The sequence below is a fragment of the Eublepharis macularius genome, chromosome 3 (genome assembly GCF_028583425.1).
Source record: "Eublepharis macularius isolate TG4126 chromosome 3, MPM_Emac_v1.0, whole genome shotgun sequence".
NCBI lineage: Eukaryota > Metazoa > Chordata > Lepidosauria > Squamata > Eublepharidae > Eublepharis > Eublepharis macularius.
Window position 1 is genome coordinate 23,311,790 of NC_072792.1, and position 13,848 is coordinate 23,325,637.

Below are 13,848 nucleotides of genomic sequence, written 5' to 3' on the forward strand. Positions count from 1 at the left end.
GATTTTCTGTTTTGAGCTACAGATCTCGGGCAACAGGCATCTTTCAGCTTTCTGTCTGTAAAGAAAATAATTAACTGAGATGCCCTCAAATGTGAGGGACAAGCACAGTTTTATCTCTAAATACAGAACTTAAAAAAATCCACAACTGGACTAAACAGTTGCAGCATGACAAACATTTATAACTACCTGATAGATAATTAAAAAGCCTACATTGTCAGTAGCCTCACTTATTTAGGGGATAGACTTTCTTCTGTGTTGGTGCTTGTGACACCAGATACCACAGTGTTATATTTCATTCTGTGTATATTTGGTTGTGTTTTTTTTTCAGGGCCAGTTCAGTGATATGAGAATCAGTATAAACCAGAAACCAGGAAGCAGTCGGAACTTTGGGTTCACTACGCACTGGAATCCTTCTGGGGTCTTTGTCAAGTCCATAGATGAAGGTAAAATACTATTTAAACCTCTTTAACATAGTTGCCATGGGGAAGCAAGCAGTTGATTGAAATTGATCCTTAGAATTCAGGCTGCAGCAACGTGGAAAGGAAAGCTGCGATGAATGGCGGAGAAACACTCAAGACGGGGGGCGGGGGGCAGACACTGCTGTGTATAGACCAAGATGGATAGCCGTGTTAATCTGTCTGTAGCAGCAGAAAAGAGCAAGACTAAAAAAATTTGTGGTAGGGTATGAGCTTTTGTGAGTCGCAGCTCACTTCTTCAAATACAGCTAGAATAGCATTTTAGCTAGAATAACATTCTAGCTGTATCTGAAGAAGTGAGCTGTGAAAGTTCATATCTTATCACAAATTTTGTTAGTTTCATAGGTGCTATAGGTGGACTCTTGCTCTTTTCTACTGCTATGTATGTTCAGTTTAGGACTCTGGACCTAAAGGAAGTAGAACAATTTTTGCCATTCGGAGGTAGACTCCATTACATTCCTCTAACTTTTCAATTTGTTTTACTTAGTAAATTTTGAAATTCACAGGCAGGCAAAAAGAGGGCGTATCATCCATCGTTAGCTACCATGGTCAACTTTACATGGTCAAAGATCCACCACAGCATCATAAAACATGGTCATTTTTTATCTGAAGAAGAGAGCTTTTGACTCAGTTTATACCCTGAAAATCTTGGTCTCTAAGGTGCCACTGGATTCAAATCCCGCTGTCACTTCTGAGTTACCTTTTGAATAAAAATGTTCTTTTTTACAATTAGGAAAAAATTAGCACAGCCAAGTTTCAGAAGTTAAAGTGATCTCTTGAATAAATAATGGCGTGCCAGATATTCCACAGCCTTAGGCACGGTACTGCACTATGATTGTGCTACAGAAATCGCTTGAAACTGGATTTTCCTGTGTGGGTAGGACAGAAGTCTTAAGTACTTCTGTAATGTTCACTTTAACAAAAGCCAAATTGTATAATGACCTTAATGCACGTTTTGTTTTGAGGGCAAAACTAAAAACTTGTCACAGACATGCACCTCTTTCTGAGCACGACCCACCAGTCACGTATTTTTGCAGGCCCCGGCGGGCAGCAAATCATAGAGTATCTGGTGGGATTGTATTTGTTTCGGTGGCTCGAAAATTCTGTATGCCTCTTCAAACTAATAAGAGTTAGTTATTCGTGTTAAATTTTTAGAAGAATATAGTTGCTAATTTGTAGGAATAGTTGCTGTAACTCTTGAGATTCTTCTGCCATGTGCCTAATCTTCTGGGTACGCCCCTCAGGGTTTAGTTGTGATCAGGGTCTCGGATAACTGAAACAAGGAACCACGAGGGAATTGCTGTTTAGATCCTTACGAATGTGATGGGGATGGGTTTTTAAAATCTGTTCTCCACCCTCCAATTTGCCTCATGCCCCCCTCCCAGAGTTGCTTTTCCCACAGCAGTTGTGGAGTCTTACGCACAGTTTTCCAGGGTCACATATTTTGGTAGTAACAATGTGCATGTTTGTGTTTACTCTGTTTTCCTCTCCTCCATTTTATCCTCACAACAAATCCTGTGAGGTAACTTAGGCGGAGTGTGGGTGACTGGCCTAAGGTCAGCTGACAATCTTGTGTGGCAGAGTGCAGATTCGAACCTAGGTCTCCCAAATCCTAGTCTGATTCCTGAACCACCAAGGTGCTTGTAGATCATAGTATTTTTCTTAATTTACCTGAACAGACAATTTTAATAACTTACGGGTTTCAAACTGTTTTTCATTTATTTTACAAAGAATGATTAACTTAAAATAGCTTTGATGGCATTTCTTACCTTCAAGCACCATAAGCCACTTGTGTATACTTCCATAATTACTTCTGGAGCAGAAGCTGCAGTTTGTGTATTTGGGGCCTATATCTTCCTCTCAGTCCCTGAGATAATTCTTTGAAGGCCTTAGTCAATAGCTTGCCGTATGAGAGGGAACTATATAGTATAATTTGCTACACAGTGAGGTTGAGGTTTTAATAATCCTTTAATGGTAGAAATCATTTGAACAGGTCTGAAGTCAAGGTTTTAATAATTAAGTGTTCTCGGTGTCTGACTGCAGCAAACACGAGAGGGACAAAATCTTTGAAGCCTAGCCCAGAAAAACAGAGCTGGATGAATTTTTTTGTGTTTTTCTTCATTAAGAGTGGCCACCATAGAATCAAGTAATGACATCTCATATGCTGCTGCATTATCATGATACAAGATGTTTGGTTCAGCTGCATTCCGACAACAGCCCTCCATTGCAAAAGCCTGCAACGGAGGGCTGTCCATTTAGCACTGTCCACTGAGCTATACGCAATGTCAAGCTTGAGCCCCATGTGTTAAAGTGGTTGAGAGCCACCATGGTGTAAAGGCAGAGAGTGTCAAAGGTGTTGAACCACCATCATCTGCTTGTGAACTATTTGTGTAAATAAGCTTCACTAGCCTAATAGTCCATACACAATCTATATTTGTGGAGGATTAACAAGAGGAACTGGGATCAAAGTATCTGTTGACCCAGGATTCAGGGTTCAGTATGTGCGAGAGGAGACGGGAAAATTCTGAGTATTCTAACCCAGATCTGTATTTGGAGCCAATAAAACAAGAGTTTGACCTCTGCAGTAAAGAAATGGTTCACATCAGTTACAACTTTGAGTTTGTAATAGATATCGGCAGATATTCTTGTTCTCAGGAGGGAATCTGCTCCATACCCCGGCTGGGCTGTAACGACTCCTTGCAATGTTAAATGAAAAGTGTGTGGGTGTGGTGCCCTCAAGTCATAGCTGACTTATGGCGACCTCTGGCGGGGTTTTCCTGGCAAGAGACTAAGTGGTGGTTTGCCATTGCCTGCCTCTGCAACCCTGGTCTTCCTTGGAGGTCTCCCATCCAATTACTAACCAAGGCCGACCCTGCTTAGGAGATCTGACAAGATCAGGTCACCTGATCCAGGTCAGGGCAAACAAAAAGATCAGGTCACCTGATCCAGGTCAGGGCAAACAAAAAGTAGGTGGAGAAAATGAATAGGTTTCAGAGCACTAAAGAACATAGAGAATAGTTCGATACAGAACAGCAGGAATGCTAGGCCATGGTAGTGATCTAACCCTATACTGGTGCTTTAAGTAGCAGGCATGGATATCTTTAATTCAAGGCTTTTTATGTATTGTTAACTCATAGAATTCTGGCATCATGATAATGTCATGCACGGTTGTCTTTTGGTTTCTTCATTCAGCCTTTTAAAAAGAGATTAGATAGATTCAGGGAAGAGATTCAGTGGCAGCCATGGCTGGTAAGGGGAGCCTCCCAATTCAGAGGCAGTAAACCTCTGAGACCCAGTGCTAGGAAGCAACATCAGGGGAAGGCCTTGGCCTGATTCATTGGGCCTGATTCATTCTGATTCATTGGGCCTCATTCATCTGGTAATCGGCCTGATTTATTTGCATACAGCTAGTTAGGGTTGCCAACTTCCAAGTCGGGTCTTGGAGTTCTCCCAGAATTATCACCAATCTCCAGACTATGGAGGTCAGTTCCCCCAGAGAAAACGGTTGCTTTGAAGGGCAGACTCTATGGTATACCATTGAGTCTGGGAAAACCAGGGCTGTTTCCACATGTCTTACCTGCCTGCAGAACATCATGCGAAAGACCCGGAAGATACCGTCTTCTCGCACGAAATCGCACCAGGAAGATGCTGTTATCCGGGACTTTTGCGCGAAATCGGGTCTTTTGCGCAGTGTTCCGCAGGCAGGTAAGACATGTGGAAATGGCCCAGAAGTCCCTTCCCAGGTACTGCCTCCAAATCTCTAGTAACTTCCCAAGCTAGAAGTGGAAAACCTGGAACTAGTCCTTAACAGAACAGTAGATATTTTTTTCAGTGTTTTTCAGATAATTTCTACAATTGGGTAACCTGACAATGGGGGATGAATTGCAGGCACCAGAGTTAAAAAGAAACATTTTAAAAATGACACTCAGTTGCTGCTTGGTTGTGTCACTGCAGATGTTCGTGCAAGTAACCTTGTTCCTATCCCCCACTGTTACTAGGCAGCCCTGCAGAATTTTGCCAGTTGAACGTGGATGACGAAATCCTGTCCATCAATGGCACGAAAGTCTTGCATATGGACCAGAGTCAATGGGAAGAAGCCATCAGAGGTGCACTAGAAACTGGAAACCTCCTCATGGATGTTAGGCGATACGGGAAGACGGGTGAGTTCTTGGTTGGAGCAATGATACTCTGACTTACAAGGTGACTGTTCTTTGCCTGTATACTTCCTGTGATGGGCGAGAGTTCTGTTTTCTTAAAGTCTACTGCAACAACATCACAAAATTTTACGTTTTCTGTTAGCCGGGGTCATTTTGTAGAAAAAGAGCTGCAGGAACTCATTAGCACAACTCATTTGCATATGCCACGCCTCTTGCCGTCACTAGAAGTGTGTCATTAGCATAACTGATTTGCATATGCCCCACCCCTGACATCACCTATCCAGGCTATTTTGGACCCAATCCTGGCCATTCAGGGCCGAAATTGGGTTCAAAATGGCAAAAAGGGGCTGAAAAGGGCCGAAAAGGGGCCCAAAATGGTCTGGATTGGGCCGCTGCTGAGTGGGAGAGTGATCCACCACCCCCTGTCAGAGGCCCAATCCAGGCCGTTTTGGAAAAAATCCTGGCTGTTTTGGGCCTGATCCTGGCTATTTTGGGCCCGAATTGGGTGAAACAGGCCCAAAATGGCCAAAAATCAGGTGGGAGGGGGCCACCTGACATGTGACCTTTTTGGAGAACTACCGGAACTGTGTTCCTGCACGTTCCCCCTCAAAATGAGCCCTGTCGGTTAGTATTCCTGTTGTTGTGGGTATAGTTCTGTGGCTTTAATTTTTGCTTTGTTTTGTCTTGGGATTTTTTAAAATACAGTTGCATGTTCAAACGCTGTAAATATCTTGAATAGCAAGCTTCTTTCCTCAAACCAGAGATAACCTTTTCACAGAACAGCATTCCACTGGTGATGGTGATGGTACCAGGTCGGGACATAATAGATTCCGATTATCATTTTTCTGGCCAGATACACAAAAGGAATCAAATATGTTTGTTCATTATACGATCCTGTTGGCAAAGGTTATCTCTGAAGTTAGTGGTATCCCTGTATCCCAAATGTTAGCTCTTGAAAGGCTATCCATGTCCCCATGTAAGCATTCCTGCAGCATGTATCAGTTCTGCTCCAAGTCTGTAAAAGGAAAGTTAGCTTGTGTGTTGTGCTTGCTTTTGACTAATTCTTGCTTTTTTGGGGAAGGCGGTCTATTCATAAAAGCCCTAACATTCTTAAACATTCAAATTCCAATTTACCTCTTATTTCATCATTCTTTTTCATCATTCTTTTTATGTTTCCTTTGGATGTATTTTCATTAATTCTTTTTCTTTATACTTTCACACCTTCCTGTCTACTGTTAATTTTTTTGATTCCAACATGCCAATCAGACTGGGGCAAAGACCAGCCTTCCCTGCCGTATGAAAGGCACAAAATCCTCAATCTCACCAGTATGGCTACCGACATTATAGGTACACCAGAAAGCAAATGGATTGATGCGACATCTGGCGACCACACTTCAGCCAAAGGTCCAAATATATCAGAACCAAAAGACTTATCCAGCAGTTTCCAGAATGAGGTATGTGAATCTTTGAGAGGAAAGGTTATTCATTTTCTGGGAACTGGGTTATGAAGTTGAGTGCAAGAGAGCCAGTTTGGTGTAGTAGTTAAGAGTGGTTAAGACTGGCAGGACTGTAATTTGGAGAACTAGGCTTGATTCCCCACTCCACCGCTTAAAGCAGCTGGGTGACCTTGGGTCAGTCACAGCTTTCTCAGAGCTCTTTCAGCCCCACCCACCTCACAGGGTGATTGTCATGAGGATAATAATAACACACACTGTAAACCGCTCTGAGTGGGCATTAAGTTGTCCGGAAGGGCGGTATATAAATCAGATGTTGTTGTTGTTATTTAACAATTCTTCCTTTTCAGTATTTGAATTCAAATTAAAAAATTGTTTTATGAGTATAGAAGTTGCTTGGAGATAGAAAATTAAATGGTTTTTTTAAAAAAGTAGTTGGCAACAATCCTTTTTTTAATAGTATAGAAATGCTGTTTTCTCCCAGCATTACGCATGCAATTCAGATTGTTGCTAGGAATAAAAGTTATTATAACCAATCAAAATATCAAAGAAGCGTGTATAGCTTTAAAGTTCTGTAGAATTCTTCAAAATGCTGGAGGGTTTAGTCCAAAATAAACACACAAAGATGGCACAGTACCATAGGCCAGAATCTGCAGTTTTTCTTTTTCTTCTTTTTTTAATAATAATTTTTTTATTAATAAAAAACAGATAATTTACAAATTACATGATAGCTTAGCTTAACAAATAACAAATAAGTAATACACAATCAAGAACCAAATAACAGTACTATATACAAATGCAAGGTAACAGAGATGAGAATTAAACTTCTAAAAATGGTTATAACCGGTCAAGAATAGATTTATGATATTTTGACATAGCCCAGATATTATTGTTTTCCAGATATTCAAAGAATGGAAACCATAGTTAGTGATCTCTTTAATCTTAGTAAGAACCTTTTCCCAAAAATTAACGACATATTGGCATTCCCACCAACAGTGAGAGAATGTTCCAGTCTCTCCACAGCCTTTCCAGCTTTGAGGAGATAAAGAAGAGTCCATTTGTGATCGTTCTTTAGGCATCAAATTTTTCTTTTTAAAATGGAGGAGAAGATACACTGCACATTAAACTGGATTAGTTTAGAGGAGGCTGGGTACAAGACAGGTTTTCGAGTTGCCCAAACTGCTATCTGACATTGGGGGGTGGAATATGGTGTTGTCTCCTTGTAACTATGAAAGAGCAGTTAAATATCTCTGCAACATTAAGTGAGACTAGGAGATTCCTTGATAGGCATACACAGGACAGGGCTTTTTTTCAGCAGGAACACGGGGGGATGGAGTTCCGGAACCTCTTGAAAATGGTCACATGGCTGGTGGCCCCGCCCCCTGATCTCCAGACAGAGGGGAGCTTAGATTGCCCTCTGCGCTGCCAAGCGACGCAGAGGGCAATCTAAACTCCCCTCTGTCTGGAGATCAGGGGGCGGGGCCACCAGCCATGTGACCATTTTCTCCGAGGGCAACCCACTGAGTTCCACCACCTCTTTTCCCAGAAAAAAGCCCTGCACAGGAGCATGAAAAGTGCTCCATGTATGAACAAGGCCAAGGATTGGTGAAGGTGTCTTGGGGTAAGCTGATAAATGGTTAGTGGCTTGAGGATTCCAAGCTCAAGTTGCTAAGGCAAATACAGGTTGCTTTTTGGCAAGGAGGTTCTCCATTTGGTGCACCTAGAAGATGCTCCAGGCATGAGTACTAAGCCTCTCCTTCTGTTATATTACTGATAAATGATTAGCGAGGCCTGCTGTCCGGGAGTTTCAAGTCCCATTCCCAACCAGCTGGTTCAGTTAAATTTATGCTCAAACAAAGGTGAGAATGATGTGGCGAGGAATTTCTGTTATATGAGCAACACAAGGAAGTCTTTTTCCGTTGTGCCACAAGAGAGCTCCCATAGGAAGTTATTTTTTTTCCCAAAATGGAAGCCACCTGTGAGCTCACATGCCCATCGCACCGCTACATAATTGCACTGTTTGACCTTATGTTCTTCCTGTTGCCTTTTTGCCACCGGTGCTGTTGGGTCATTCATTTCTGAAGTGCAAATAGATAGCAAGATTATCTCTCCTCAGAGTAAACTGCCAGTTGCCTCTGGCACACTGTGGGTGTCTGAATTAAATGAGCCACCAATTTTAATTCCAGAAGTATGCGTTGGCTTGGCTGTCAGACGTTCGGGGCACACTCAGTGTCATTCTAAGCAGAGTTACCCCCTTCGAAGTCTGTTGAAGTCAACGGATCCTGGAAAGGGTTGCTGAGATTGTGACATAAGGGAACTCATCCTCAGTATTGAGGAGAGAAGTTCTCCACTTGTGGTAGTCCCTAGTCATTTGTCTTTGGTTGGGGATTGTCTCCCTTCTTGTACTTGGGGATGTGAGTTCCATGAAAGCCCCTGCCCTTCTCCTGCCTATTTCTCAAATAGCAACAAAGAGCATCCATCCATCCATGCTGTGAGAGAAATTAAGTCCAAGAAGCATCACCTTTGTCCTCTTGCATTTTTGTATCCATGGTTAAATGCAAGGCTGTTTTTTCAGCTGGAACGCGGGGGAATGGAGTTCCGGAACCTCTTGAAAACGGTCACATGGCTGGTGGCCCCGCCCCCTGATCTCCAGACAGTGGGGGGTTGAGATTGCCCTCTGCGCAGCGCGGAGGGCAATCTAAACTCCCCGCTGTCTGGAGATCAGGGGGAGGGGCCACCAGCCATGTGACTATTTTCTCCGAGGGCAACTCACTGAGTTCCACAACCTCTTTTCCCAGAAAAAAAGCCCTGGTAAAATGTGTGTTAATATTCTGAAGCCTCACGCATAACTTCTGGCAAGAGAGATAAAATAAGAGTATTGCACAGAGCAGTGGGTCTGTTTGGGAAAAAAAAATGGAGTACCAGCATTTTTCTCACAGTTTTTATATAGTTATTACCCACTTCAACTCAGAGATGCTTGGGATAAATGAGGGCATATAAATATTTTAAATTGCAAAAACAAATGCTAAAAAAGATATAAAGAACATGGTTCCATCTTCCCAGTGGTAATTTGGATGGGCATGTTAATGCCATATAATTTATAACAAGTGTTTAAAATTAATTCAAAACCCCAAAGGGTAGGAATGGAAATTTACTACTGCTGCCTATCAGGGCATCAACTTTCAGTTAGTCATTAATCCTACCCGAATGGGCCTACCTTCTTATTGGAAAATAAATTATTTACAAAGTATATGCAAGTTTATATGACTTCCGAGAGAAATGCTATGACTGGAGTATTTCTCTTCAAGGATTAAAAGAAAGATGGTAAATGAAAGCCCCAGAATTATTATGGTATATTTAACTTTCTGTTTTCAGGACATAGAAACAAAAGTCAATGGAATGCAAGGGGACACGACGAGTAACAGTGAGCAAAAAGGTAAAACGGCATTCATCTGGGAGTGTTTGGGGCTAATGTGAATGATAATGTGGCATTGCTTAACAACACGGTGTACTTGAATTGAGTACAGTTTTTACAAATTTTTGTAAATGGAATCACGTGCTAGAGATGGATATTAATTGGTTCAGAAAGCAGTTTGCATATGATGACCGCTAGTTCCTTTATTTCTGCGTGTCTGACTGACTCCATGCATGGGTATATAAAAAGAAGAGAAGAACAAGGAGACTGAGAGAGTTAAATTTCATCAATGAAGTATTGGAGGGGGTGGTATATCAATTTATAGGATTTATTTGCCTTATGGCTTAGGGGGAGGGGGGAGATTCTGTTTAAGCTCCTTCCTAATAAACAGGGTAAAAGACTATTCAGTTTCTTTTTTAAAAGTTTTAAATTTTGAATGTATCTGTGAGAAACTAAGCGTTTGGTTTTGTGTCCTGATGTTCTATATATGTGTGTGTGTGTTAAAATGTTTAGCCTTTGCGAGGAAGACAAAGAAAGGGAAAATTTGATCTGTAACACAAAACCAGAGTGCATCTCAGCTGAGGAGCTGTTCCCTTGCAGTTTCCGTTTATTTCAATGGCGTTGCTGTGGTAACAGGGCTTCCTGTGTCTACCACAATCACTTTTTGTAATTCTGGCTTGCCACACAGATAGGATTGGGAGTAAATCTTTTACAAGTCGAAGAAGGATCTTCATTCACATGTCCAGTGGCACATGTAGCGTCCATCACTGTGAAAGCTAATCTGGTTTCCACTTGGTCAGTCCCCGGGTAGGAGCAAAGTTGAAATTCAGGGCAAGTCCATTAAGGCCCCTGGCCTATTTAGTTGTCAATTAACCTTTTGCTTGTGTCAGGTTAACAAACATTAAGAAAATTTCAGTTTTTAAAATTTTATTTTATTCAAAAAACTTAAAAATATTAATATAATTTGAAACACCCGCACTCCAACACCTCAGCTTGCCAGGCTTCCCACTGTGGTGGGAGACCTCCCACTGACAAGTTCCATTGCCCGCCATCACTCCAAACAGCAGCTGGAGAATTTTTTTAAAAAACGGTGACATTGCTACTTCAAAATGATAGTTCTAGGAATCACTGGAAACTCTATGGCTTTACCTGGGTTTTACCCAGAAGTGACGTAGAGACACTGGTGACATCACACACTCTTCACGTCCCCACCCCCTAGCCCATCTGTTGCTGGCAACCCTTCCAACACCCTTGAATAAATTACAGAATTACTGGTTTGTCTCATGTTTCTAGTTTGGAGCTTGGTGATAGATGATACTAGCCTGGGTTGTGGTAGGCTGAGAGCAGAGGGGGGCAGAGACTATGGGTCTGTGATAGAACATCTGTTTCATATAACAAAGGTTCCAGATTCAGAGCCAAGCTACACGTGACAAATTACACTTGCCTGGCAAGTAAACAGACTCACGTGTATTCCTCCCTGTTCACTTGCTCTCCACTTGATCAAGTGGAGCGCAAGTGAATGGCAAGTGAACAGGAAGGAATACACATGAGTCTGTTCACTTGCCAGGCAAGTGTAATTCGTCACTTCTAGCTTGGCTCTCAGTCCCCAGTGGTGTGAAAGACCTCAGTCCAAGACCCTGTAGAGTCCACAGAATTTAATAAAGGACGGTATTTAGACTGTCCTTCAGACACTGAGACAGACCAGTGGTCTGACTTAGTATAAGCAGCTTTATGTGTTCATATCATCTGTTGGGGTCTTCCATATTCTCAAGTTAATATCCCCTCCCCCACACCCCAACCTGGAAAGGGAGGCTGCCCATAAACCGCACATCAGCTCCTCTGAGCTTCTTAAAGAAGTGGAGTAAAAAAAGAAATAGCTATGAGGAGGAAAAAAGACCTTCCACAGATAATAAATGTTACGTTGCCTTTTGTATTCTTCTTCCCCTTCTGGTCACTGCCCAGCATTTAATCCTCCATTCTGGCTTTGGCTGTGTTTTTTTAAACACTGAATATGGAACCACAATGTATATAACAGGAGACACAGTGTTAAAAGTGTTAATGATGTTTGAGGCATTCAAGGTCTGAATACTAATTCTAGGAAGCAATATAGGTGGAAGGCCTTGGGCTCTGCCTCCCAGGTCAACTGCTTGGCCACTGTCCTAAACCAAATACTGATGGAGACAGAGCTTTGGACTAGGGTTGCCAAATTCCAAGTGGGGCCTGGAGTTCTCCCAGAATTACAGCTGATCTCCAGGCTACAGAGATCAGTTCCTCTGGAAGAAATTGTAAAGAGTCCAGTAGCACCTTTAAGACTAACCAACTTTATTGTATCATAAGCTTTCGAGAACCACAGCTCTCTTCGTCAGATGCATCTGACGAAGAGAGCTGTGGCTCTCGGAAGCTTATGCTACAATGAAGTTGGTTAGTCTTAAAGGTGCTACTGGACTCTTTACTATTTTGCAACTGCAGACTAACACAGCTGACTCCTCTGGATCTATGACCCTGGAAGAAATGGCAGCTTTGGAAGGCAGACTGTATGGTATCACATCCGTGCTGAGTTCCCTTCCCTCCTCCAGCTCTGCCCCCCATGGCTTCTTCTCCAAATCTCCAGGGATTTCCCAAGCTGGAGTTGACAACTCTAAGTAGGACTCTTCTTAAGTTCTTCCTTTCTGGGATATCGACTATGCGAAATAAAGTACTCCTACAGCTAACAAATGTTAAGATGTTAATGGCCATACAGCATAAATTGAATGTAATCATGCACTTGAAATAAGTGACTAGCATCTATCCAGTGAACAGAGAGAGATTAAATACAGTCAGACCACACCACACTGATCTGTTATTTCCATATTTTTTCCAAATAGACACAGAACCTATTTCTTTGAAAAACTTAAAAAGGCGATCACAGTTTTTTGAACAAGGTAAAAACAATATAAAAAAGCTAACATTTCATGTACTTCCATGAAATTGTTCCCCGCTGTGTATATTCTGCTTAACAAGTCTCTGGTGTTGGGTTCTGAGTTTCTTCAACCATTGATTGTTGCTGGCATATGACAAAGTTGCATAATCTGTTTCCATTCTTTTCCTAGGACCATCAGGGTTTTCTTACAATTCATGGGTCTACCTTTGTGGTAATGGGCTTTGTGTGTTCCTCTGTATATCTCAAACCTTTTACATTTTTTATGTGTGTTCAAACACGGTCCCTTCTGGGGGAGCAGTGTGAAGCACAAAAACATTTATCTAGGTTTGCAGATTTCCTCTAAAAAGCCATTCTGCTGAGCACAGATTTAACAAGCGAGCTTTCCAAGTTCAGAAAAACAGTAAAATTGACATTTGTGCACAGTCTGATTTAGATTTATTTAGAATTGGCAATTAGTGTGTGATGCTTGTTCGGCATTACGCGGCCGCAAATTCTAATATTTTTTTTTTTAAAAAAATTGGAAATGGCAGGATATTTTTTCTGTGAATGGTTTGTGTCACAATTCTATAAAGCTGTGTTTACTGGCGTGATTTGCATGTTTCTTCTCTCCCTCCATTCATTTTCCCTTCCAGTAGCTTGTTTCATACACTTCCTTTATCTCTTTCAATATTTTTCTGCACATGGAATCTGTTGGTGTGGTGATTAAGATGACACTTTACACTCGTAGTTGTAACATTTTTATGCATTACTGAATGTTTGTTTTCCTTGAACATATGCATCCTTTTTATCAATGTTCTTAAATAATTTTGAAGATTAATGTTTTCCTTTAGATTCTTCAGTAAGCTTATTTTATCCTAGTGACATCTAGCTATGTACTGAATGAATTGCATCATGTTTTCTGCCTTCTTAAAAAAAATACTATTCCTGCTGCTTTGATTGCAATAAACTAAAGATAAACAAACCAGAAACTCATCAGCACGTCTCTCCAGTGCGCTTTATTGTGATGGGCAGATGAGGCTTAGCGGTACTCTTCATTATACCATGCTTTGCAAAGGCTGGTTGCTGATTTATTTTCAAGCCCTCAGCATCACTGTACCAAATAACAGCTCATAGTGAGGCTTACTGGAGAGAGAACTGCATTACATTAGGCCTTTTTATAGGACCCATTGATTGCACACTTTGTTCCTCAAAGAGTCTGCACCTTTATTAAGACTGTTGTATTCCAACAAGCAGATATTTCTAGGAATGCACTCTTCTCTCCTTGGATAGGCTCATTTGCCTGCCCACGGTGGGTAAATCGCAACCCTCAGCCTCAATCTCTTGCCCACAAGAAATTGAGCAGGCAGGGGAAAAGGCTGGGAAATGGCATCGATACTGATGCTCTAGGAATTGCTCTATATCTCTATGTTCTTTATCACAGAGATAA

At 41.7% G+C, this 13,848-nt stretch overlaps 1 protein-coding gene across 8 annotated transcripts in view; it reads left to right on the forward strand.

Moving 5' to 3' along the window:
• Positions 1 to 13,848, forward strand: part of LMO7 (LIM domain 7) — a 189,044-nt gene that overhangs the window by 145,188 nt on the left and 30,008 nt on the right. For 4 of the 8 annotated variants that reach the window (XM_054973080.1, XM_054973079.1, XM_054973083.1 and 1 more), the window contains 5 exons: positions 329 to 443; positions 4,475 to 4,636; positions 5,900 to 6,087; positions 9,463 to 9,523; positions 12,367 to 12,423. In XM_054973080.1, the coding sequence (XP_054829055.1) occupies positions 329 to 443; positions 4,475 to 4,636; positions 5,900 to 6,087; positions 9,463 to 9,523; positions 12,367 to 12,423 (583 nt within the window). The remainder of the gene's footprint in view (positions 1 to 328; positions 444 to 4,474; positions 4,637 to 5,899; positions 6,088 to 9,462; positions 9,524 to 12,366; positions 12,424 to 13,848) is intronic. The other 4 variants (XM_054973085.1, XM_054973082.1, XM_054973086.1 and 1 more) reach the window with 2 other exon arrangements.